Source organism: Meles meles, chromosome 6 (assembly GCF_922984935.1).
Source record: "Meles meles chromosome 6, mMelMel3.1 paternal haplotype, whole genome shotgun sequence".
Lineage (NCBI taxonomy): Eukaryota > Metazoa > Chordata > Mammalia > Carnivora > Mustelidae > Meles > Meles meles.
This window is the reverse complement of record NC_060071.1, coordinates 57,930,561-57,957,966: the sequence shown is the minus strand read 5'-3', so window position 1 is coordinate 57,957,966 and position 27,406 is coordinate 57,930,561. Positions and strand designations below refer to the sequence as shown.

At 43.5% G+C, this 27,406-nt stretch overlaps 1 protein-coding gene across 1 annotated transcript in view; it reads left to right on the top strand.

Moving 5' to 3' along the window:
• The first annotated feature begins 226 nt into the window (after positions 1–226).
• The window catches only part of RYR3 (ryanodine receptor 3), a 513,582-nt gene continuing 486,402 nt past the window's right edge, over positions 227–27,406 (top strand). The window contains exon 1 of the mRNA XM_046008318.1: positions 227–301. Coding sequence (XP_045864274.1) covers positions 251–301 — 51 coding nt within the window. The 5' untranslated portion in view covers positions 227–250. The remainder of the gene's footprint in view (positions 302–27,406) is intronic.

Below are 27,406 nucleotides of genomic sequence, written 5' to 3'. Positions count from 1 at the left end.
GGGCGAGAGGCGAGAGGGGTAGGCGGGCTGCTTGGTTGGCGCTGGCGCTCTGCAGTGCAGTGGAGTGTTAGCCCAGCTCCCTATATGGTCGGGGATTAGCTCGGCGCTGCTGAGTCTGAGCCAGGAGCGGGAGGAGGAGGAAGAGGAGGAGGAGGAGGAGAAAGAGCGCAGTAGCAGCCAGCGCACGCCGAGCGGCTGCCGGGGAAGCACAGGCGCCGGAGGCTGGGGCACCGCCGACGCCTCGGGAGCCATGGCCGAAGGGGGAGAAGGAGGCGAGGACGAGATCCAGTTCCTGCGGACTGTGAGTCTCCGCGGCGGGGGCGAGGCGGCGGGCAGGTGGGGAGGAGCGCGGAGCCGGGCGAGGAGGGGCTGCGCTGCGCCGGGTGCTCGCTGCCGGGTGCCGGTGCCCGGCGCGTTTTCCGCACCCTCCGGCTGCAGAGGCGGACCAGCCAACCACCCGCGGGGCCGCCAGGGGCTGCGTGGGAAGGGACACCTTCTCTAGCCTGTCCCTTCTTCCCCTAACGCCGCCCCCACCTCAGACCTCCACCTCCGCGGCTCTCCGGGCAACTTGCTACTTGATCTGAAACCTTTGACGCCCAAACTTCCAGCCAGGGTTTGCTCGCGGTTGCCCTGACCTGGAGGATCCGAAGTGGAAGAGCTCGCCCCAGAGTCGGTCCGCGCTTTCACCCCCCAGCACTCCACCACAGGGAGGTGCCCCCGTGCGCTGGGGAACCGCCTGAAAGAACCAGCGGGACAGGGGCGAGCGTGGGGAACCGAGTGCTAGAAGCGGGCGCTGGCGTTTGGTCCCGGTCCTGGGATCCCTCGGAAGGGACTTCACCCAGCGCTGCCCCTCGCACGTTAAGCCCCAAGCCGGCAACTGCTGCTGGAGCGTTACTTGACTGCTCCGAGTGTAAGAGCCGTGGCTTCTGCCGCTTGCTCCCCCGAGCCCGGCAGGACGGGGGAAACCCCGGTCTGTGGCTCCGCGTCACTCAGGTCCCCTTCCTGGCACCGGAGGGCGCTGCTCCGCCCCAGATTTTGGGGCAAGTGGCTGGGGGGCGGGGATCTGTTGTAGTCACATCAACCTTGCCCCTTAGGAGTTAATGGAAAACATTTAAAGGTGGAAGACAACCGGGAAGCGTGGGAGGGCATTGAGGGTGCGTTCCAGCTTCGATTTCAGCCAGGTGACCTTGAGCAAGTCGCATAATCCGCCCTTCCTAACCTCAGTTTCCTCTTGTGTAAAACGGAGAAAATATAACCAGCGTTTCAGGATGATAAGGATTAAATGAGATAGTGAATGTCACAATGTTTTGTAAACTGTAAATTGCTCTCTAAGTGTTAGATCATTTCATATGCGCTGTTTAGCTCTCAGGAATTAGGAGGAAATTCTTTCTCTCCCTGTCTCCTTCTCTTTAAGTGCCCCCTTCTGACCTGGTCTCTGAAGATCACAGTTTAAGGTCTTGTGGCTCTTTTACACCATGCCCTCCCCTTCTCCAAAACCCTCGACTTTCTCTTCTAAACATGGTTCCTTTGTCAGGGCTGGGACTTGGGTCTCATTTGGGAGATACGGAGGGACGTGCCACCCTTCTGATATGACCTTCTGATATTACAGAATTATCTGTTTCTTCATCCTGCACCCAGACCTCCCTCCTTATCTCTCACTCTGCACTCAAGAGCTCAGGATGGCTTCACCCTCACCACTCCTTATAGCCTTTTTGTTGTAAAGCTGCCTGTTCTTCCCAAAGCCCTGTGGAATCCGTAAGCTTTCCTTCCAACAGGTGTCCTTGATATTGGATGGGTGATACCAGGTACTTCCTTCCTTGTGCCCTCCTTGATCAGTTGTTTCTTCTGCTTATTAGTAACCGTCTAACCGTCTTCTAGGCATTACTGACTGATGAAATCCCCTTCTGATGGATTGGGTCAGTGTGGAATTGATGACTCAGGGTTGACGTGAAAGCCTGGTGGTTTTGTTTGTGTTTCTCTTGGCTTCTGTGGTCACCATTCCTGACTTCTTCTCTCCATCAGGCAGTGTAAGTGTTTTTTTTTTTTTTTGGTACCCCTGTAACCCTGTAACTTAGGGTAGAGCAATGGTTCTTAAATCCTGTATGTTATGGGTGTCCTGTCCCAGAGATTAGAGTAACTGGGCTCTTTTTTAAAGCCCACCCATGGCCCATGCAGGGTTCAAGGACCCAGGCTGAGAACCTCTGTTGCAGAGATACTGCATATCAGTCATGGCTTCCAGGGAGAGCTGGAAGTGACCATGGGGGCAAGTGACTCCCCGTGTGGCATTATTATTGCTCCTAGTCATCACCTGGAGTGTTTTCTAGGTGTGTTCTTCAGTAACCCTGCGGGCATCTACATCTCTGGTTTCTTGGGGTGACGGATAGGTGATGAAACTGAGGCATAGGAAATTAAGTGACTTGGTCGTGGTCACCCAGCAAGTTGCTGATGATTGTCATTACATAATGCTAACTTAGATGCCCACCACTGGCTGGCGTGGAGCGCTACTCCAGAGGCTCTGGTCTTCACGATATACTGCCATGAGAACTGCTGCTTTCTGACCTGTGACACTCTCTCCATATCCCTGAATTAGACACAACTATTTCTGCAAACCCAGTCACCATAAATTTCGATTTGCACAGAATTTTGACTTTATCCTGCTGCTTTTAGGGGAGTCAGGAATCACAGGACTGTGCTTGAAGTGGGGTTTTCTCACCTTCGAATATGCCTGGGTTGGAGAAGCTATTGCAGTTTGAACTCCCCCACCCACCTTTGCCTTAGGGTCTCTTGCTTTTCCCCAGAGAATATCTTTTAAAGCATTTTGGCCATGTGTCGGTCGTGGAATGCCTCCTTGTCCTAACATTTAAAGTGTTTGGTATTTGTTGATGGAAAAGAACCTTATCTTTGCAACTGAGAACTTTAGAGGGTTGCCATTCTGGACAGCAGAGGCTTTTAAACCTACTTTTACAAAATAGACCAAAGAATAGCACTGAGTTGAGGATCCTTGTCAAGCTGTTGGTGGTTCTAGTATCCTGTTTATTATGAGAGCGACAAAAATAAAAGCAGCTGGGACGATCGGTAACATGAAATGGGCCAAGCTTACTGCAGTGATCACCATAGGTGTGCGTACGGGGGCTGGAGACACTTGCTAGGAGGTGGTGTTCATGTTGGTTGCGTCCTCTGATGCATTCCAAGCCCATCCTCTCCTACGTGGGGGCGGTGCCCACACAAGGGGCTTGGAAGTGTCAGCTCATTGTGTCAACTAAATGCTTTTGTACCCCAGACCTTAAAATGGCAGCGTAAAACTACATATCCCCTCTGGCCTTCTCGAATCACCGGCAGTTATTTCAGTCAATGAGAGAGAGAGTCAGTCAGACAGATAGCCTACGAATTTTCTTTAAGGCAAAAATTTTCCCTCCCACTGCTGCTGGCAGTGGCGTCGTCCTGCCTTCCGATTGCTCTTGCTGACGTCGTCCGTGTCACTGACGTGGTTCGAAGCTGCTCAGAAGCAGATAAACCTGCCAGCCACTCATCGGAAAGCAAGAAGTTACAGCGAGAGGAGTGACAATTACCTCGTCTCCAGACGGTTGGAGCGGCTGGCACCGCACCCTGCTCTGAGAGTGCCAGGGAGTAGCTGTTTTCTCCGCCCCCGATTTCTTTCCCTGTGGCTACAGCATCCATTGAAAAGGAAAGAAAGGAAGAAAGAGCTCCAAACCTCAGCTTACTGTTTTTAAAAATACCACAGCCTTCTCCTTGCCAACCCCCTCTCCACCACAAAGTTAATTGAAACAGAACTCAAAGTGAGGTAGATGTTCGTTTCTGTTAGTTTCAATTAAAGACAGGTCAGAGATGCCCACCCCAACCCTTCTTGTGGAAGGTTCCCCCCCATCTAAATTTGCAGCTCTCGAGGGCCGAGAGAAGGCACTTGGGCTAAGAATCAAGACTGCCAGCCTGGTCTGGGGTCCTCCCTGGAGTCTGACCAGGACGAATTCCTGAATATGTGCTGTGGCACTAAGGTGAGCCCAAGTCCCCAAGTCCCTCCAGGGCACATTGTCCTAGGTTGGGAGGTCAGTGAACGTGCACTTGGTGGTTCCCTCCTTGCCTCTCCCCTCAGCAGAGTCCATTTATGTAACATATGCATGATGCCCCTGGCTTGCTTTTGGTTGCTTTTTCTCAAGGAGGGAGGCAGACATGAGTGACTTCTTCTTTCAAACACAGTGTTTCAAGATGACCACAAGTAGTAATGGAAGGAGTGTGAGAATACAGACCCAGATACCCAGACATACGTTGTTGATACCTGGGCTGTCCTGCCAAATTAGGTTTGATGGTTAAAGTGACAAAACTCAGACTGTCCCAATGCTCTGGGCTTCCCAGTGTCACTTCCCATCTTCTCAGTCTCTTTTCCCTTGGCTCCAGAGAGCTGATCTCAGTAGGAGCTGTCTCAGAATAGCTGGACACCCAATATCCCCTCCTTTCCAGGGCAGTGCCCCGGGGGGGCAGCTAGGTCCTTCTCCCGAAGACACGAACTTGCGTCTGAGAGGCTGTGTCGGTACTAGGGGGTGGCTCCCACCTCTGAAACACTGATGACACACAAGCAGGTTTGTCCTGAGAGCTCTGAAGACTGCTGAGCTCCAGGGTCGTAAGGTGATGGTGACTGTGAACTTGGACATACTGGAATGTGTTGTAGCCCAGTGTACGAGGAGTGAGACCAAGAACAGGTGCGCAGGTGAAGAAGGTGTAACTGATTGAAGGTGAAGGTATGTTTGATGTCTCTGCATAGTTTTTATTAGGCTGATTTGATTTTTAAGCAGGATGAGGACACTTCAGTGAAATAGGGTTTTTAAGCAATTCTTCATTCCTTTCCTAATATTGATTTAGGAGAAAAACAAATCTGTTTCTCAGATTCCTTAGGATGGATGTGAGGGGGAAACCTTCACCCCAGGGTTATGACTCTGCCTCCGTGTTGGTTCAGCCCCAGTGCTGAGAAGTTACTTGACTAAAGCAAACACCAGCTCATCTCATGTTGTTTGACTGATTGAGAAGGAAAGTCAGTTGGTGTCAGAGCCTTCAAAAGGCCACCCCAGGATTACAGTCACCAAAGAGAACAGACTTATTTTTTGTCTTCTCAGAAAATTACCCAAGCTTAACTATTTCCCGTAGGACCCCTTTCCTTATTAGATCCCGTTTCTCTTCCTTTCAAAGCCACCCTCCTGTTTCTTCCCTCCCCCTTCTTATGAGCCCATTCTTCCTTTCCCCCCCAGAGGGCTGGCACCAGCTTTTCTATAAAGCCAGTCCTGCTTTTTTGCTCCCAGGGATTTTGCTGCCTCAGTCGCATCTGTCTGGGGACTCAGGGCTTTTGCAGAGCTCCTTGTGGTCGCACCTGGAAGAAGCAGATGCTTCTGTGGTGGGATCCTCACAATGCTGAAGCTGCAGGCCCTCCTGTCTCCCCAGGGAACCATGTCGGGTCTTCCTGGCTTCGGGCTCCTGGCTGGTGTCCTCGCAGCCATCTTCTTGTTCAGAAGCCGGTGGGGTGTTTTAGGGACAAAGACATTTCCAGCCACTGCAGTTCCGTGTGCTCCGGTGAGTTTTGCCGTCATAGCACCTCTTCAGCTCAAGGAGAGGGAGGGAAAAGTGCTGGCACCTTGCTCCCGATCCGGCTACTGGGAGGAGACTTGTGAGGTGCCAAGATTATTTTTTCCCCTTCTTATGTCATTTCTGATTCCTGATTGTTAGAAAACAAAGTTCAGATCGGCTCCGAGACTGATGACGCAATATTCAGAAATAAAAGCTGGGCCTCCTCTCCTCGCACAGACTTCTTCCGTCATCTAGCCCAGGGCACACTGCCCACTCCACAGGAGCTCGCCGAGCTATTGTCCTCTCCGGTGGGACACAGCCCCAGAGGGGGGATGCACTGAGACACAAGGCCTGCCTGTGCTTCCTTTCCCCTTTTACCTCATTGAGCAATGGACTCCTGATTGATTTCAGGCCTCCCAACGCCCACACCAGCCTGTCCACTTGAGGAGGTTGAGACCTCCTTTATCGGACTCAGTGCCCAAGAAGAAGGAAAGCAAACATTCCCTCTTCAAATCAGACTGCAGAGAGGTTCGGAAATGTCTCTCCCCCTGAGCCATCCCCTCTGGGGTGACAGCTGCTGGCTGCGGCTTACTTTAAGAGCGCAAAGGAGGCAGGAGAGAGCTCTAGAGACAGAACTGCTGTGCAGAATCTCGCAGGCCATCAAGAGTTTTTCCACTGAGTGCCTTGTCTGTGTGGTTTTTATGCTACAGGGGCCAACAAGGGTGATGAGCACGGCTTGAAAGAAAGCGTCAGGGTGAAAATCTGGGTTGGTGTCATTGTCGACAGGACCCATGCACAGAAGGCTGGCTTTCTTAGTTGTCTTTTGCAATAAGGCATTGACTCAAGGACTTCCCTCTGTCAAAATACAGATCTGCGAAATGGTTTGCTCAGCGGGTACCGTTCATGATTAGCATCATTAATGGCTGAGTAGAGCCTGTTCCTGAAGGAACAGGAGTCGGACTGGTGGAGGATGAGGGCGTTCAGGAACATTATTGAGAGGGGCAGGCCTCAGTGAGCGTTGCTAGGATCTTGGGGAGCCCTGAGCAGACAGAGGAAGCATCAGGGCACAGAAGTCAGGCTCTGCGGCTGGTGACACAGAGACTCTCATCTCTATCTACTTACGACCTTTGATCAGAGAGAAAGCCTTGAACTACATGGGAGAAGGGGGCCAATCTCTTTTCAGGCTCTTGAAAGAGCACCACTTGCAGTCACGACTGATGCTAATACGTACTCTGTTTTACATAGTTCAGAATCGGAGACACTGGTTAAGAATAAGAAAGTCTCAGATTTTTAGAAGACGAGGTAACTCTTTGTCAAAGTGAGAGCTAAGGGCTGCCTTCCTGAAGTATAAAAGTGTTCAAGCAACAAAAGTCTGTTATTGGTTATCATGTTTGTTGATAGGTTACTCACTGTTATCCCAAGGAGATGCCCCAGAGTTCTTAAAGCCAACTTAGACCCGTTCCTACCAAAAAAGGGGAGAAGGCCCAGGAGAGCCGCCTGGCTCCCAGTAGAGCAAATAGTAAAGGCTCTTACTGGAAGGTACGTGCTTCTTAACCGACCAGTCTCAGGGCCTGGCATTCACTCTCTGATAATTTCACAGTTGAGTTCTCTAATGGGACTGAGCCGAGAGAGCTCGTCAGTGGGACTATGGGAAGAAATAGAAAATTCTCCATCAGTGGCACATAAATGTCCACACTGTAAGGAGTATTTATTGGACAGCGGCATTCTATGCCATGGGCCAGATCCAGACTGTAAATAGTACTAGAGCAGCACAAGAGATCCAGTGAGGCACACTGTGCATTGAACCAAAAGCTGAATCCAGACGGTCAAGTCAGAGTAGGGCAGCCACACCTGGAGGAGCGTGAGCCCCTCAGGAAAGGTCATCTGTCTGTGATTCTCATCATCCATCATTCAGGACACATGGCTGTTGTTCCGACCGATAGCAGTGATCCACCCCTAAGCTGACCTCTCTGTCTAGGCTGGCCAGAAAAGGGGAGTCCAAGAGTAAACTCTAGGAATGTCTTGAACAAACCTCCTTTCTTTCTAAGAGGGATTTTAAGATGAGAAACATAACAGAGAACATACTAGGCAAGTGGGTAAACTCAGAGCTAAAACATTTGCTCTCTTCGGTAGCATTTCTGTCAGATGCCTTAGGCATTGTCTAGGTGGATTGTCTGCCCTTTCCTTGGTTTTAGTTCATCCATTTGTAAAGACAGAGTAGTAATGATTCTATCTCAGGGATGCCTTGAAAATAGGAATGAAGGGACTCCAGGTCTCCTCCAGGCGAATTAGGTATGCGTATATGGGAGGACTAGCTTGGGGAAAACAGTTGTTTCATTGCCCAATCATCTAAAAAGGTTCCTATCAAACTAAAGCATGAGCCATAAATTATAAACTCCAGGAATATGACAGCTTTCAATTCAGTCTACTCTGAATTCCCAGCTACCTGTATATCGCAGGGCTCACAAACTTAAACACTTTTGGGACCAGACAGGTAACTAAATGTGTGAATCAGGCTTTATTTGCAAAGAAAGGTGGGCCCAATGGACACCTTCAAACAAGAGAGTCTTAAACCCTTCCAGCCGAGCCAAACACCTCTGCAGCAGCACTGTGAGTTGCCTTCCCATTTGCAGCCATGGGTGAGCCCTCACATTTCAAGTGCATAAGCTGCCTAGAAGGCATGAATATTTTTATGAGTAGGATCAGGTTCACAATACAGATCAAAGTCCTTGGATGAAAATGTCAACAAAGAAGACAGTGTATCATTTATCACAGTGTAGAAAAGACAGATTGGCATGCTGACAAATTAATAAGCTTAATAAATGATAGACTTGATCATCAAAATGAATCCAGATCGTGCTAGCCTTTTAAAAACCCTTTCAAATTGTCACATAGATACAGATATCAAGAAAGTTAAAGAAAACAGGGTGTCCATTCAACATTTACTGACCAAGTACTCTGTCGCTGGCCCTGGCCAAGTTGCTCGTGGTGACATAAATGAATAAGACATTTTAACATCCAGTGCCCCCCAGTGGCTGAGGGTCAAGAGGGGGCTCAGTCTTGTTTTGAGATAGCAGGGATATCAGTCACTTCAGGTGAAGTTTAATTTAACATTTAATTTAACTTTTCCATACTTCCATGGTACAAAGGTACTTTTATTTATTTATTTATTTGGGTGGGGACATGAGTTGGGAGGGTGGGGAGCAGCAGTGGGAGAGGGAGAAACAGGCTCCCCACTGAGCAGGGAGCCCCATGCAGGATTCCATCCCAGGAACTCAGGATCATGAACCAAGCCAAAGGTAGATGCCTAACCGACTGAGTCACCCAGGCACTCCAATAAGTAATTATTTATTTATTTGTTATTAAAGATTTTATTTATTTGAGTGAGCAAGAGAGAACGCAGAGGGAGAAGGAGAAGGAGAAACTGACTCCTCTCTGAGTAGGGAGCCTGATGCAGGGCTCAATCCCAGGACGCTGAGATCATGACCTGAGCCGAAGGCAGATGCTTGATCAAATGAACCACCCAGGCACCTTGCAAAAAGTAATTCTTATTAAAATATGTGCCCTTGGGGCAGTTTCTTCACTTTTGTGCCTGTTTCTTCATGTGTTAAATGTGAGTGATAATAGTGTCTGCCTCAGATGGTTGTAGCAAAGATGCAATGAGTTCATCTGTGTTAGGTGCGTGGAAGAGTGCCCAACATATAGTAAACCCCCAATAAATATTAGCTACAGATACCGTCTCAACAAACAGCATAAACATTGACGTTAGGCACACTAGCTATTCCAAGTGTCATTGCACATTTATTTTATCTTTGAAAAGTACAAAAGGACAATGCCCTGTGATTATTCCATAGCTTTGATTCCTGGTGTTCTGCTTAGCTATAATGTGACCAGGCCTTGTGACTGGAAATGAATCTGGAATGGACATGGCCTCAGGAGCTCAGACTGATGGGTCATTTCATAAGTGTCTACTTTGCAAAGCCTCTTGATATAAATACTCATTGACTTTTCCTCCAGCAATTTTTGATTACCCCTGTCAATGGATGGGCCACACGATTTGGTGAATCCTAAACATAGACATCTTGTCCTTCATTTGGGGAGATTTCTTTCTCAACCCATGTTTTAAATATGGAAATTTGACTTTCTGGGAATTCACTGTATTTTTAGCAACACAAGGTCATACTACGGTAAGGATCTTGTTATGCACTTTCTCGAATCATTCTCTTGACTAAGGATGCAAAGCGTGTTCCTAAAGTAAAGCTTGTTTCTTGTTACATGCTTTAGTGCCCTTTCCTCTGGGGGTCCTGTTATGGGCCTCTGAGTCTTACCCCACCTCTCGGTCCAGTGTTATGCCCATCTTTTCCCTTTCTGCTCTCCATGGAATTAAACTGGATAATGTTAGCCACATAATCCCTATTAACAATTTTCCTGTCCCTGGATGAGAGCAAATATTTAGTTAGTTAAAATGTTGTGCTCCTTACCAAGTGACAGGTGTAGAGGAAGTCTAGGCACATGGGTTAGGTAATGGCGCCTTGGTTTTGAATAGGTTTTATCACCCTACTTGGCTCTTTATTTTCACTCAAAAAGCAGGTCCCAACAACTGAAAGCTTAACTGGGCTAAGCAGTTGGGGAATTTAATTAAAAGAATTAAACCAGCATTTCCCCAAATAATAGATTTGATTTCCTTGAAGTAAGGAGGTGATTTCTCTTGGTGTTTAATCTCAGTATTTCAATAGCAATACGTTTCACTTTTTAGGTTGTGAATAAAACTAAACCGTATGAATGATATATTTCATATATTCTGGCCTCAGTTTTTAAATCTGTGGAATGGTATAAATCATAACTAATTCTCAGGGAGGGGTCAGGATGAAATGACCGGACTCCAATATTCTCCAGAGCAAGACCATACTCTATTAGTATTATTCCTAAGGATGTCCTTAGGAAGCATATTTTTAAAGTATAAAATGCTGTAAGGTGTCACACATGCATATTAGAACCTGGACAACAGCGAAGTCTGATTATATATGCGTAGAACTCACTATTGTAATCAAATAAATTTAAGATCAAAGTTAATCTGACTTATTTATTCTTGTACATAAATATTATTATACTGGCTCCTAATTAGGCATAATTGTACAAATCATGGAAATGACTGTAATTAGTATAAATTTTGCCAAACCAATCTTTTTTTAAAAAAAAGATTAAAAAAAAACCCTGAATACCTTAGTTCTCTCTTCTTATTGACCTTGAATGTGATGGATTCTCTGGGACCACATGCCATTTCCAGACCACCATTATCACTGTTGCCATCACTGTCAACCCCGTAACCACATGCAGTGTCTCCTGTGAGAGTGGTGAAGGCTCAGGGAAAGACCGCAGTGTGAATTCTAGATCTGTTATGTAGAAGCTATGAGACATTGACAGTTGCTTCCTATCTAAAATAGGGATATTAATAAATTAAAAAAAAATAAAGTAGGGATATTAATAGCTTCTGATGTGGCTGTTGAGACAAATATGGTGGTGTTTGTAGAACTGTAGTGAGCACCGTACCTACCTCATACGGTGATATATGACATAATATGTATTTTGATGGGAGGTCTTACTGCCCGGGGCTCCCTTCGTAGGGCTCCCAGCAAACGAGCCCAGCCTGGGCTTCTATGAGCCACCTGGGATCCTGCAGCAGCTGCTCTTTCATGATATGGGAACTGTTGTGGGGGGTAGGAAATGTGCTTAAAACTCTTTATTTACTACAATTTCTAACGCAATTAATTGGGGGAAAATCTAAATAGCTCTTCCACCTGCTCCTTAGAAGCCTCAGCCAAGTGAAAACCGGTGGGTGTGCATGTGTTTCTGCTTGATTTTCTGAACACGTGAAGGCTACAGTCCCAGCTCATGCGTCCGACCAGAAACGGGAATCTGTGCCTGACCCCCAGCTGTTTGGTAGATGATGACAAATATGTTGACTGATTCCCCAGGCTTTGCTCTGGTCTCTGGCTGTGCTAAGTGCACGTCCTCATGTTCATGATGAGGCCCTTAGAACACACAGAGGGAGGCAAATATCTCCCAAAGCCAGAGAGGCTCCCAGATCTGGTCTAAACTCCTGAAATCAAGTGACAATTAAAAAGCAGGTTTATTGGGGTTTTAGAGTAAAAGAGACTTAGGGTTAACTTCTCTCTAGCCCGTAGGTTAAGTATCATATGTCACTGGGGAGAATATGATCCCTTTGCTCCAGACATCTCTCTCATGTATGGCAAGGTACCTGGAATTTCTGACATTCAGGATGCTCCTTTAGATTAAGTAAGGCATTATCTCCAAGACAGATTTGTTTAAAGTTTGCTAAAAGTTGAGTGAGGAATATGATTGCCAAGTAATTGATAATTATTGTTGTCTGGACTAATTAAGCTGGCACTTGATCATAGTACAAACTTTGTTTTATGGTACATAAATCTCTGTTTCCCCTGCAAGACTGAATAGCTCTCTGGGGCAAGGGCTTCCGTATTTAGTTAGATTTCTTAGGATCCCAATCAGTGCTCATTCACGTACACAGTGGCTCAGTGATTTCTTGAGTGATTTTTTGATTCGGTGTTTCTGTAAGTCCTCATTACTTAGACTAGGTATTCAGCACACCCAAATGGACTGTTCTTACCTAGTTACTTATAACAAGGGACTTCAGATTCACAAATTGTAGGTTCCGTTCTGAATTAGTCAGTGAGAACTTCTTCTTTACATATATATATATATATACATATACACATACATATACATATATTATTTATTTATTTGACAGAGAGAGATCACAAGTAGGCAGAGAGGCAGGCAGAGAGAGATGGGGAAGCAGGCTCCCTGCCAAGCTGATAGCCCGATGCGGGACTGAATCCCAGGACCCGGAGATCATGACCCAAGCCAGGGGCAGAGGTCCAACCCCCTGAGCCACCCAGACGCCCTAGTCAGTGAGAACTTCTAATGGGACTGACTCTTTTTCCATAAAGTGTAAAAGGTGTGTGTGTGTGTGTGTGTGTGTGTGTGTGTGTGGTTAACTCAGAGGCTTTGGGGTTTTGTTGTTGTTTCTGGTGTATGCCCAATGGCCTGCATACCAGAGCCTACGACATGTGCTGAATAAACATTTATAGAACAGCCTAATAATGCAACATGGAGAAAACAGGAGGAAACATGCATTTATTTGAAATCTGATACCTCGTGTTTTAGCTAAACTCTACCTCTAGTGTCCACCTACGTAGTGTCATCGGATTCCCCTGTGTGGAGTGTTGTCATGGCTCTGCCCGTGAACACCCTTATCTTTCTAGAGCGCTCCATCTGTCTCTTTTCAGACTTACTGTTGTTTGCTTGTACATCTGTTTAATGAAGAGGGCCATGCATCAGAACATCTTTCTTCCACCCAATCCTTAGTTATCTGCTCTTGGATTTCTCCCTTCGGGTCTCAGGTCCTGTGCTTCCCTTTCGGATGAGCCTTCTCTCTCATTCATGTACATGGTGTCATTAAAGTGAATGCCCCCGGTAATACTCTCTTTGTTTTCATCAAGAGCTTCATTACAGTTTTGGGGACATTGCATGAATGTGGTTCTGAGTACATATATTTCCCATGTTTTAGTTAAGATGGATCTGCAGCTTTCTTCTCCAGATGTTACAGCGATGTCATTGTTGTCTTGGACTTCGCTTCATGGATCTAACGTTGGCATTCCAATGCCTGAATTGCTTTACAGCTTTTTAATAAACCAAGATCTGGCATCCATTCAAATGTATCTAAACCTGTAAGCCTGCTTTTTTTCCCTCCTCCTTCTCATGCTTACTTATTCTGTCTTCCTTCATCCCTTGCTCACTAATCTTACATTTTCTTTTCCTCACTCACTTGTTTTCACCTTCTCCCTCTCCTCATTTCTAGCTTTCCTTTTCTGGTCTTTCTCTGGAAGTATCTATAAGCACAGGTAAAGGTTAGCCCTGGAATAAGCATGTAGGCCAGCAGGGCTCCACTGAAAGGAAACACAAGGTCAGGGCAATAGAAGCTGTTCCATTAATTGGCTTTTATAGTTGCCCACCAAATCTCGTCTACCAGCTCAGGGACTGCCTCCTGCCTCCTCTCCTCCCCATGCCCATTCCCTCTCCCTGACTTAGAGACTTCTGGAGAATTGTCAAGCTCCTGAACTGGTGAGTATTTTTCTCTATGGGTAAGAGCTGTTATTGCAGTTCTACGCTAGATTTCCATGAGTGGATCAGCATCAATTATTTAAGTTCATTCTCTAAGAAGCTACAATTTTCATGTTCCCAGAGAAGTCACTTACTGAGGGACTTGAGTGATGCTAATAAATATTCCAAGAGATTTATATAAAAACTAGAAAATGAGGGGCGCCTGGGTAGCTCACTGAGTTAAAGCCTCTGCCTTTGGCTCAGGTCATGGTCCCAGGGTCCTGGGATCAAGCCCCACATCGGGCTCTTTGCTCAGCAGGGAGCCTGCTTCCCCCCCTCTCTCTGCCTGCCTCTCTGCCTACTTGTGATCTCTCTCTCTGTCAAATAAATAAAGTCTTAAAAAAAAAAACTAGAAAATGAGGTTTCAAAACTACCAGGAAAATACACTTGGCTCAAACTATTATATAGGGTTTTAAAATTCATTAAGGTGTTTGATAAGTGAAGAATTGATGGTGACAAAAGGAAATTGGTGTTTCTGAAAGGACACTTGGATCAGGCCTTTCATTTTAGTGGGTGGAGAAGTATTCCTCTTTGGTACATTTTGATCAGAAGTGGAACATGTATTGTGTATAAGAAGCTGGAGCCACACTAGCAAATTCTACTCTGGTTCTTAATATTCTCAATATTCCTTAATATCAAAATCTTTTGCCATCACACCGTGATCTCTTCTTAGAATTTGACACATGGTAGTCTATTTTTTTTATTCTGATCTTCTGTCCATTTTTAAATCAGATTGGTTCTTTTTTTTTTTTAAGATTTTATTTATTTATTTGACAGAGAGAGATCACAAGTAGACAGAGAGGTAGGCAGAGAGAGGGAGAGGGAAGCAGGCTCCCTGCTGAGCAGAGAGCCCGATGCGGGACTCGATCCCAGGACCCTGAGATCATGACCTGAGCCGAAGGCAGCGGCTTAACCCACTGAGCCACCCAGGCGCCCCGGTTCTTTTTTTTTTAAAGTTGTATGGGTTCTTTATATATTTTAGGTATTAACCTCTTATCAGATATGTGATTTACAAATATTTTCTTTCATTCTGTAGTTTGCCTTTTCATTTTGTTGTTGACTTCCTTTGCCGCGCGAGAGCTTTTTAGTTTGATATAGTCCTGCTTGTTTATTTTTTATCTTATTTCTTTTACTTTTGTGTCAGATTCAGAAAATCATTGCCAAGACCTACGTCAAGGAGCTTACTGTGTATGTTTTCTTCTATGAGTTTTATGGCTTTAGGCATTATGTTCAAGTTTTTAGCATTTTGAGTTGAGTTTTTGTGTACGGTGTAAGAAAGTTGTCCAATTTCATTCTTTTGCATGTGGTTGTCCAGTTTCCCCAACACCATTTGTTGAAGAGATTGTCTTTCCCCACTATATATTCTTGGCTCCTTTGTCATAAATTAATTGACAGTATATGTATGGGTTTAATTCTGGGCTCTCAATTCTGTTCCATTGATCTGTGTGTCAGTTTTTATGCCAATATCATACTGTTTTAATGACTTTAGTTTTGTAATATAGTTTGAAATCAAAAAGCATGATGCCTCCAGTTTTGTTCTTCTTTCTCAAGATGAATATTGGCTATTCAGGGTGTTTTATGGCATCATTTTGCTTTAATATGTCTGTTTGGATTTTGGCTTTATTTTAGGTAGAGGAGGTTACCTTTGATGCTTTAAAGCATTCATATTCACCAGTCCTCTGTAAATGCAAGCACCTTACCTCCTTTCCAGGTAGCTGCTTTCTCTTTGAAGTTTTATGAGAAGAGTTGAGAAAACTTATTTTAAAGGTTTTTTAAGGTTGGTGTTCAAGGTTTTCAGCCTCTTTATCCTACTGCATTTTTTTAATATGTTAGAGTTAACAGCTTTTTTCTAGATACATATACTTTGGAACCTTTGGAAGAATAATCTTTTAAAATTGATTCACTCTCAAATATTGACTTTAAAATGTTCTTGAAACTAAAGTAACATTATGTGTCAGCTGTACTCAATACAATAAAATAATGAAACATTGACTGAAAACACATACACACATGCAAATATTCTAGATACCTAGGATCTTAGGGTACATTCACATAGTTAAGGCAAAATAACCTGTCCTTAAATTCATCCCACCTATTATCTTATAGCTGTTTTCATTTGCTGATGTTCTTGTAAAGTAGATCGCTTGCTAATTCCACATTTAGGAAGATGTACTGAAGCATAATCTGGTTTAATTAAGTAATTTTTGGTAGCAAATTAGAAATAGACTCTTAACTAGAAAATAAAATAGACTCTTAATATTTTAACTCTTTGGTAGCAAATTAGAAAACAGACTTAGTTTCCTTGATTCACCTAGTGATGAATGCTTCTAGTGATTTTGCTGTGACAAAAAATATACAACAATATATATTTATACACCAAATATAATAATTATGCAATTTTTAAAAACATGTATACTTAAATAATTCTGTTATGATAAAAAAAAATCCATACAGTCTGTATTTACATATTAAGTGCTAAAAATAAGATATCCAGTAAAATGATCTTTTAGGAGTGAAGACTAAATAGAAACCTTTACAGACAAAACAAATCTAAGAAAGTTTGCCACCAATAGGACTTAATTAAAGGGTACATATTATAAGGAATAAAAATGATCCCAGAAGGAGGGTCTGAGGAAAAGGAAGAAATGGTAAGAAAAACAAAATGAAAGAAAAAGAAAAACAAAATGAAAATGAAAATGAAATTAAAACAAATAAAAATGGTAAACAGGTCTCCATGAAACAATAACATTAAGTTTTGGGATTAAAAATTGATGTATACCCAAAATTTTGAGCTATAATAGCATATAAATAAGGAAGGAGATGGTTGATGATAAAGAATTCATTTTTTTATTATAGGAGGATAAAGATTAATTTTAGACTTTCAGTTAAATATGCAAGTTAAAATTTCCAAATTAGCTAGTAGATAAAGGAAAGAAAACCTCTATAAAAGAAGAAGAAAATGTAGTGGGGAAAATGTCGATCAATCTAAAAGAAGAAAAAATTAGAAATACAAAACCAGAGGCTCAAAATAATCCAGATATAACAATAATTACAATAGACTAAATGGACTTACCATTCAGCTAAAGTCAGGATTCTCAGAGTGGATACATAAACAAAAACTCAATGACATACAGTTTATAAGAGATACACTTTGTACATAGAAAAAGTTTAAACAAAAATATTATCTGGGGGCGCCTGGGTGGCTCAGTGGTTTAGGCCACTGCCTTCGGCTCAGGTCATGATCTCAGGGTCCTGGGATCGAGTCCTGCATCGGGCTCTCTGCTCGGCAGGGAGCCTGCTTCCCTCTCACTCTCTCTGCTTGCCTCTCTGCCTACTTGTGATCTCTCTCTGTCAAATAAATAAATAAAATCTTTAAAAAAAAAAACCAAAAAACAAAAATATTATCAGAAGTGAATTGGGACACTGCTCATCTTCATATGAGAAATTAGTTCACCTGGAAGTTATTAAAGGTTTAATTGATATATATCTGAAAAGATAAGGCAAAAATGACCAGTCTACAGGAGAAACTGATAAATCTACGCTTTAGTGGAAGACTTTACCACAATTCTCAATAATTCATTGATAAAGCAATTATTAAGGATCTAAAAGATTTGAAAGGTACAAGTAATGAGACACTACATCCAACAACTACAGAATACATATTATTTTCAAACACACATTTAAAAATTTAAAAGTTGATCCTGTACTAGGCTAGGAATAAAAATTTCTAAAAACTTTTGAAAGTATCATACAAATCTACTCTGTCATCACAGAAAATTTTAGATTAGAAATCAAGTACCAAAACATGACCTTGGAAAAAACTCGTGGTTGGAAGTTTAAGGCACATGCATTCTAAATAATCTGTGGATCAAAGAAATCATACCAGATATGAGAAAACACTAAGTTCAGAAGAGTTATGAACATACCAATAGAAATGTTCATGTGATATAACTCAAGCAATACTTGGAGAAAAAACTCTCTATCTTAATGTGGAGGTTAGTAAACTTTTTCTATAAAGGAACAGATAGTAAAATACCACTATTTACCATCACAACACTGGTGCAGTGACTCAGCTTTACTCTCATGGCACAAAAGCAGCCATGGACAATATGAGAATGAATGGGTATGACTGTGCTCTAATAAAACTTTATTTATAAAAACAGTCAGTGGGCCAGTTGTGGCCCACCAGTCTTGGTTTGTTGACCTCTGCCTTACTGACCAATGTTAGAAACAGAGGATGGTTGGAATAAATGACTAATCATCTAACTTAAGAACTTACAAAACCAAAAGGCAGAATAAACCTAGCAAAAGGAAGAGGAAGGACATGATAAAGATAAGAGCAGAAATAAATTAAAAGAAAGATTCTATAAAACAAAGCCAAAACCTGTTTTTCTCAAAAACTGCTTTAGTCCTGGTACTCCAGAAAGCAGAATGTTAGGTAGAAACTAAGGTTTTTTTCTAATACTTTTTGATTTGGGAGGTACAAGCCCCAGACCAAGAGAGTGAGATAAAAAGAGTAGCAAAAGCTCAGTGAAGTGTCAGAGAGCACAGCGTGTTTCCTGTCAGCACGCTCACTCAGCAGTCATCCAGGTTTGACAGTGCAAGGAGGCAGCGTAGGTGGGCTTTGTCCAAGAGCCAGAGAGAACCTACTCAAGGGAATTTAAGAATGCACATAAAGTTTGTGTTACAGTACAGAAACACATAAGGCTTCTCAAAATCTGGAAAGACTGTCGTACAAAAGAAGAGAAGGCATGAGTAAACAGTATGAGGAATATCATTATTGAATCCAATCCTGCAGCGATTTAAGAGATAAGAGATTATGAACTACTTTGGGCCAATAATTTGGAAAACTTAGGCACCAGGTCAAATTCTTAACAGTATAAATTAGCAAAATTGATTCAAGAAGAAGAAAAAGGAAGATGGGCCACTTCTGGAAACTATTAAATAAAATGAGTCAGTATATTAAAAAAAAAAAAAAAGTTTCAGGGCACCTGGGTGGCTCAGTCAGTTAAGTGTCATTGACTCGTGGTTTCGGCTCAGATCATGATCGCATGGGTCTTGGGATCAAGCTCAAGTTGGGCTCCACACTTAGTGGGGAGTGTGCTTGAAGATTCTCTCCTTCTGTCCCTCCCCACACTCACACTCGCTCTCTCCTTCTAAAATAAATAAATTAATCTTAAAAAAAAAGTGACTTCCAAAAACCCAGGGTTTAGGTAATTTTCGTAGGCAAATTCTACAACAACTACAAAGAACCAAATAACTGAATATTCTAATCTTGCAAAGTCTTTTAAAAGAGTATAAAGAGAAGAAACACTCTCAAGTTAATATGAGGCCAGTACAAATCAATCAAAGATTATTTAAGAGAGAAAAATTACCAAATTTACTTTTGAATATAGGTGCTGAATCTTAAAAATATCTGAATTTATCAACAGGAAAATATTAATACGTCATGACTGTCCATTGGTACAGCCACTTTGGAGAACAGCCCGGCATTGCCGGTTGACATGGTACAGTTAAATTTCCAGACACCCTGTGGAGCAGCAGTTCCTTTAGTTATAACCTCGAAATTCGTGCATGAAACTCACGTGTTCAAGCATGTTCATAATACTGAGCAGCTTGAAACAGCCCATCCACAATAGAACGGAAAAAGTGTGCTTGCCCTGTATCTTCATGTACCTTTACAGATAACAGTGAAATGAACTAGCTACAGTTACCTGCAACAATGTGGGTAAATGTTGTGAAGAGAATGGTGAAGAAAGCAAGTCCTTGAAAACTACAAACATTTGGTTTCTCGCAAAAACAAGCAAAACTAAACTATATATTATTTATGGGTAGTACATACGTAGGTAGTACAACTCTAAAGGAAAACAAGAGACTGAAAATCCTGCAGAGCAAGGATGGCCACTACCTCTGCCGATTGGAGGAGGGGAGGAGGGAGGAGACGGCTTCCTTCCTAAGAGTAATAATACTCTGTTTTGGGGCACCTAGGTGGCTCAGTTGGTTAAGTGGGTGACTCTTGATTTCAGCTCAGGTTGTGATCTCAGGGTCCTGGGATGGAGCCCTGAGTCATCCAGCTCCATGCTCAGCAGGGAGTCTGCTTCACCATTCTCTCTCCCTCTCCCTGCCCCTCCGCCCAGCTCAAGCTCTCTCTCTCTCTCTCAAATAAATAAATAAATGTTTTTAAAAAATAACATTCTGTTTCTATATTGGTAGGGGGAATATGAGGGTTGTTGTTATCATCCATGACATTTCACACACACACACACACACACACACACACACACACACACACAAATGGCATTTTCCAGAAGGTGTTAGGATTTCTGCACACCGGGACCCAGAGGGCTGAAGGAGCAGGCTGGATCCAGGACAGGAGAGGCATGCTGCTGGTCAGCCTGTAGAGGTGCTGGGGTATGTCCAAGGGCCAGACTGGAAGGGCAGATAAGCTCAGAAGAGCCTTGTCTAAGACTGATGTTTTGAAGGGAAGATTTATGACCATGTTTTAGAGAGGGAATTCCAAGAGTTAAGCCAGTGACCAGAGGTCCAGTTACAAGCCTTTGGGTTTAGTCCAGCTGAGAAATGATACAAGTGTCATTGAAAGTAGTGGCAGCCAGGTAGAAAAGAGACAGAAGATGAAGTTACCTCAAGGCAGAATGGACAGGACTGGCTCTGCCTGATGGATATGGAAGATGAGGGAATAAAAGAAAGTCACAGGGGAACTTAGGGGCTCTGGGCAGCAAAATCAGAGGGATAAAAGTGTCATTACCTGAGCCATGGGGCTTCTCATGAGGAGGAAGGATTTGTGGCCAGATGGAGAAGAGAAAGGAAGAAGACAGGCTAAGCTTGAGGTGTGTGTGAGGCCCTTTTCTCTGGATTCGGCCTGTCCAAAGGACATTTGGTCACTCTCCTTCCTAGAGACCCATCCCAGTATCACCGCCTGGTTCTTCTGGAAAGACAAACAGCACTTACCCTGTATTACTTAGTCTTCCTTAGCTTCTCCTGACCTAGCAGCCCTTTTGAACCTTATTATGAAGGGCCACCACTCCCCCATCACCACAGCAAGACCACTACATGGAGAACTTACCTTCTGGGCGGCGTCTGACTGTGCACATACATAGCCCGGGGCTCGAGCTGACAGAACGGCCATCCCAGAGATTCCATTCTCTCTTTAAGTGTTGGAGGCTTGTTTCAGAATTCCAAAATCACTTAATTAAATTAAAATATTCCCGTCTGGAGAATCAGAAGATGTGATGTATTGGGTGGCTTAAATAGCAACCATTTATTTCTCACAGTTCTGGAAGCCAGAAGTCCAAGATCAGGGTGTTGACAGGTTTGGTTCTTGTGAGGCCTCTTTCCCTGGCTTGCAGATGGTCCTCTTCTTGTGTCCTCGCGTGACCTTCCCTTCCTGTGCACACATTCCTGGTACCTCTTCCTCTTCTTATAAGGACGATAGTCCCGTTGGATTAGGGTCTTACCCTTATGACTCTTAAATTTAATTATCTCAAATACAGTCACACTGGGGGGTTGGGCTTCAGCATATGAATTTGAAGGGAGGAAATAATTCAGTCCATGACACCTGAGTTCTAATCAAGGCACTGGGGGTATGAGCTTAGGCAAGAAAGTTCTCTCCACGCTCCTGTAGTCCTCTACTGAAAATGAAGGTATAAGGACGAGAACAGTGGTTTGCAAATCCTAGGGTGTGTTAGTATTACCTGAGTGGGTTTTGAACCAGATGCTGAGCCCCATCTTCAGACTTTCTGATTCAGGGGACCAGGGGGAGTGAGACTTGGCATTCAAACAGGTTTCTAGATGCTGCTGCTGGTCTGGGGACCACACCTTGAGAACCACTGGAAAAGCATGATCTATTCAGCCCTTTTAGTGTTAACATTCTCTAATAGTTCTGAGGTGATACCTAACGGCCTCTCTGAACTGAGGTTCCTCATCTAAACCGCACAACTTGGGAAGTGATCTGAGTGGCTGTTTGCTCAATTCTAAGGGTTGTATGTAACCAGTACCAATCTAGATGCATAGGAGGGAATTCATTTATCACAAGGAGGAGATGTCATAGGTGATTAAAGCTCACTTCTTTTGTGGAACCCCCATTGAAAAGGCTGATATTAGAAGCCCAAGCATGCAGAAAGGACTCCAGTCATGAAATTTACTTCCTCAATGTGGTATCCAGAGTTTGTAGGAGGGCAGAAACTCTATCTTACTAGTCACTACTTTCTATCCAAAGAGGATTTTAAAAAAATAAAAAGACATTAGAGCTCTCTTAAAAAAAAAAAAAAAAGATTTATTTATTTATTTGAGAGAGAAAGTGAGAGCAAGAGCACTGGGAGGCAGTGGGGGGGGGGGCAGTGAGGAAGGGCAGAGGGAGAGAGGGAGAGACCATTCTAAGCAGACTCTGTGCTGTGCCCAGAGCCCAACAAGGGGCTTGATCTCAAGACCCTGGGATCACAACCTGAGTTGAAACCAAGAGTCAGGTGCTTAACCAGTTGAGCCACCCAGGCACCCCTAGAGTTCTTAACTATAGAGCATAAACTAATGGTTACCGGGGAAGAGGTGGATGGTGGGATATGTGAAGTAGATGACGGGGATTAAGGAGGACACTTGTGATGAGCACTGGGTGATGTACGGAAGTGTTGGATCTCTATACTATACTCCTGAAACTAATATTACACTGTATGTTAACTAACTAGAATTTAAATATAATCTTAAAAAAAAAAAAAAAAGATCTTGAGCACGAAGAGATTGTAAGTCATTTCTAGACCCGAGTCGTACTTCTTCAGAGGAGGAAACCGAGGTCCCAGGATGACCTACCCAGAGCCACACAGCAAATTAGCGGCAGGGCTGGAAGCAGAATTTAGGTCTAATGAATCACCTGGCCAGTCCAGGTGCACCGTCGCTCCTTAGCATGATAAATAAATGATTCATCAGGAGAAGTCAGAGAATCAGCTTGGGAATGGATGGGCAGGATCCTTGCTTTCCAGTGGAGCAGGAGGTCCTGCCTCCACAGGGGCGGGGAGTGGATTACTTCAGCATTTAGGAAGGGCGGCACATGCTACCTCACTGGTCCTGCAGGGAGCTTTCGCTGATTCCTGGACCCTCTGGCTGCACGTTTCTCTAGTTTGAGGTTTAGAAGACTAACAATTTGTGGCATGGCCTCAAAACTCAGTTTTTCTGAATTGGGGGAAAAAATACAAGGTAACAAACATGGCACTCATAACGGAAATTCTTCTGCCTATTTTGGAGTTGAGGCATGTTCGTTCTTCTCAGCTTAACTGCGGTTTAGTGTTCAGTTCTTAATACTGAGATCTCAGCCCTCCATGGCAATTTGCCTTTACGTATCTGTTTGAGGAGTTGATAGCCACCGACTAAAGATTGAAAACGTATTCACAGGTGGAAATTCCATAATGTGCAATAGTTTAACAAATCATTTTCAAGGAAAGCAGGTCTCTAGTTTCATGCACACTGTATCACCAGCGATCTTGTTGACTGTAGTTAAAGCCAATTTGTATCAGTTTCCTCTTTCAGAAGCTTCCTTTGCCAGAATTCAAAATCAGAAACAAAGATGTCCCACTTCAGAACTGCATGATTTTTATTTATTTACTTTTTTAACATTTGCTCCAGGTGCCTGAGTTTATGCCTCAGATTTCTGGTTCACCTTGCAGTAGCAACTGTAAATATCATGGCCATAATTCTGAGACTTAACCTCAAAATCTAAAGGAAATGGGCATTTCTTGTTGATATTAACTCACGTCTCAGAAGTTCTGTTCAAACTCTGTCCCCTAGGTCCCTCCTCATAGGTAATATTATAGGAGGACAAAATGCCATCTGGGACAATTTATCTAGCTACAGTCCCTCATCTCATGGGATCCTAAAGGGGAAGAAGTAAATATAAGGCTTTGAACAGAGTGGGTTGTTTTTAATTGCACCAGTAAACTGAGACAGAAATGAACATCCACAGCAAAGCTCTTTTTGATAATTGAAATGGGAAATTGGAATGAGGGACCATGATTTTTTTAATCTTCTCACCACCAAAAAGCAGCCACCAGCTAATATATAGAGCTGTTTTTGATAACAGTACATTATTTTGCAGCATCGTCATGGTGTAAGTAAAGAGAATCTGTTCCCACAAGCCTTCTGAAAGTTATGAGTTCCTTAAAAGAATGGGGGTGGCTCTTTGCTCCCCCCCGCCCAAGGTCCCAGTTTCCCTAACCTGCCCTTTGCTGTCAAATGCAAAATAAAAACCTTTATCTCTTATTCATTTTCTCTTTTACAGTCTAACAAACCCTGCCCCCCTTGTGTTTCTCTTTGTACTGTCTCCTTTGTGGAACCTCCTGCTGAATCACACAAGAGCATTTATTTTGGGTGTTTTGTCACTATTTTGTGCTTCCCTCAACCCCTCCTTTGACTTTCCAGATGCTCTCACTTCACCATCTTTTGAATCTTTTGAACTTTCCGGCCCTTTCCATCTTCAGAGTGATTTGTGATCAGGCTTGCCTGTTTTTCACTGTCTCAGAGAAAGAGATTGTTCCTATCCATGGAAAAACATTTCTTTTCCTTTAATATTATTTCCTATCTGCTCATCTTGATATTTTCAAAATAATTTGCCATGCATTATTATACTCAGTCCCCATTGTTTTGATTCCATTTTTCAGATGAAGTAAGGTAAGAATAAAGTGGGAGGTGATCCATTCCAGGAATGGAAGTAGGCTTTTGCTTCGGACTCTGATTATCTAGCCCAGCTCCAGATAGCTTGATTACTTAGTGATCCAGGAAGATGTCTTGGGTATTTGCATTTTTCCTCTGTAGTAGTAATTCTTTTTTTTTTTTTTTAAGATTTATTTATTTTTTCTTGAAGAAGAAGGAAAGTTCCTTTTTTTGTTTGTTTTAAAGATTTTATTTATTTATTTGACAGAAAGAGAGAGAGAGACAAAGCAAGAGTGGGAACACAAGCAAGGGGAGTGGGAGAGGGAGAAGGAGGCTCCCCATGGAGCAGGGAGCCCAACCCAGGGTGGATCCCAGAACTCTGAGATCATGATCTGAGCCGAAGACAGATCCTTAACGACTGAGCTCCCACCAGGCACCCCAAGATTTATTTATTTATTAGAGAGAGAGAGAGAGAGCGTGTGCACAAGCACAAAGAGAGGGGTGGAGAGAGAGAAGGAGAGAAGCAGACTCCCCTAAGTGTGGAACTTGATGTAGGGCTTGATCCCATGACTCCAAGATCATGATCTGAGCTGAAATTAAGAGTCGGATGCTCAACCCACTGAGCTACCCAGGCACCCCTGTAGTAGGAATTCTTGATCTCTCTGGCTTTGGAGAAATTGTTAGTAGAATGGAGAAAGGTTAGGGTCTCCAAATAGGGCAGCTTCTGGCTCTTATTTTATTTATTTATTTTTTCTTTTACAAAGATTTTTATTTATTTATTTGACAGAGAGATCACAAGTAAGCAGAGAGGGCAGAGGTGGGGGGTGGGTGGGGAAGCAGGCTCCCTGCTGAGCAGAGAGCCAGATGCGGGGCTGGATCCCAGAACCCTGGGATCATGATCTGAGCCAAAGGCAGAGACTTAACCCCCGGAGCCACCCAGGCGCCCCTGGCAATGTTATTTTAAAAAATTCAGAAAATTCTCTGCCAGAGGAGAAACCCTGAACTGCCGTTGCAAGCTTAAATTCAAAACTCTGCATTCACTTGCTGCAATTTTTGTTTTTGCAGTTTGCAAAGCAGTATTACTGCAGAGTAATAAGAAGTTACGTGTCTGTGAGCCAGAGAATTAAAATCTTTGCTGTCCCTGAAGGTGAGGCTCTGGTCCATCATGTGACCCCACATTGAAAAAGAAAACTCCTCTGTTGGCTTCACAAAACAACTTGTACCTGGGACCATAACCCACCCTAAGTTTGGACAAATGTGTTTTGATAACATTGACTTGAGTAACGAAAAGTCATTTCTTCCCAGAAAATATTCCCCTGTATTAACCACTTCACAGTTTAAGGATAAAAGTAGGAAAATAGAACCCCCCCATAGCTGTATCCACACAGGCCAGTGTTTTCCCAATAAAGCTTTCAGCTCATTTGCGTGTGTTATATATTAGTTTTTAGCAGACAAAATACTTTTTTTTTCCCCCAAAAGAAGTTCTGGAATCAGCCAATTCATATAGGAAAAAAAAAAATTGTTTATTTTCTCAGGCAGAGTGTTTTTTTCTAGGTAGTTCTTAAGACTACTGCCTTCAAAACGTTTCTTAAAAATTTCTATTCCACTCTAACTTTAAACAGTGGTTCTAAGTGAAAAAACACTTTTTAAAGAAGATTTATTTATTTGAGAGAGAGAGCGAGTGCGCAGGGTGGGGGGGGATGGGGGGGATCTCCAGCGGGCTCCCTGCTGAGTGCAGAGCAGTACTGGTACAATCCCAGGACCCTGAGATCAGTATCTGAGCCAAAATCAAGAGTCAGATGCTTAACCGGCTGAGCCACCAGGCACCTCTGGATGAAGAAAACTCTTCATGAATATAACAACATAAACATTTTAAAGATTGTTTCTGTTGGACAAAAAAATATTTACTTTCAGTTCATTCTGCTTTCAATTGCTTTATTAAATCTCCAGCCACTAGAAAGCTGAAGTGGTGGGGAGGAAGGAAGTGTGGCTTAATATATAAAATAAGAGACCAAAACAGAAGAGTCCTATATAAGAAGTACAATGGAAAAGGCCTGAGCTTAGGCACGAATACTCCTGAGATGCACAAGTCTTGCTGCCCTTGCTTATTTTCAGAATTTTATTGCTGCCATCTACCATCCTATTCCCCCCCACATTTTTTAAAAAGATTTTATTTATTTATTTGACAGAGAGAAATCACAAGAGAGGCAGACAGAGAGAGAGGAGGAAGCAGGCCCCCTGCTGAGCAGAGAGCCCGATGCGGGACTTGATCCCAGGACCCCGAGATCATGACCTGAGCCGAAGGCAGCGGCTTAACCCACTGAGCCACCCAGGCGCCCTCCCCCAACATTTTGCTGGTAGGAAAGAGGAGTTCAAAGTCGTGAAATGATTTTCCCAAATTTGCACCGCTAATAAACAGCACAACCAAAAACAGGATTCATGTTTCTTGGTTTTGAGTCCATTGCTTTTTTACGAGTTCAGTATGAAGTAACTGCGTGATGTCATGGCCAAAATAGGGGACACAAACTCAGGTAAGAGAAGAATGAGAGCAGACTTGTCACTTCCCTACTCATAGCAATCAATTCACACACTCAATGAAGATTAATGGAGTAGCCACCATACGTCATGCACGGTGCCAAGCACAGCATTAGAATGGCTGTTTGGGATATCATTGAATGGCTATTCTATAATTTCAGGCGGCATTTAGAATTTCTTTTGGATATATCCAAAAACTCTGAGGAATATAATGGTTGTCATGAGGTAGTGTGTTCTCTGTGTCTAACCAGGCCCTACATAACTGCTAGGGAGGATTTAGTCCAGCATTTCTATGACGAGATGGTTGAGTGAGGTGCCTCGAAGGTTCCTCACAGCTTGAAAGTCCTGTGGTTCTTGGAAAAGTGTGTTTTCATGACAGTGTTAGGTACGGATTGAGCCCAGGAGAAGGTAGCATGTAACCTAAGTTCACCCGTGGGCTACGGAG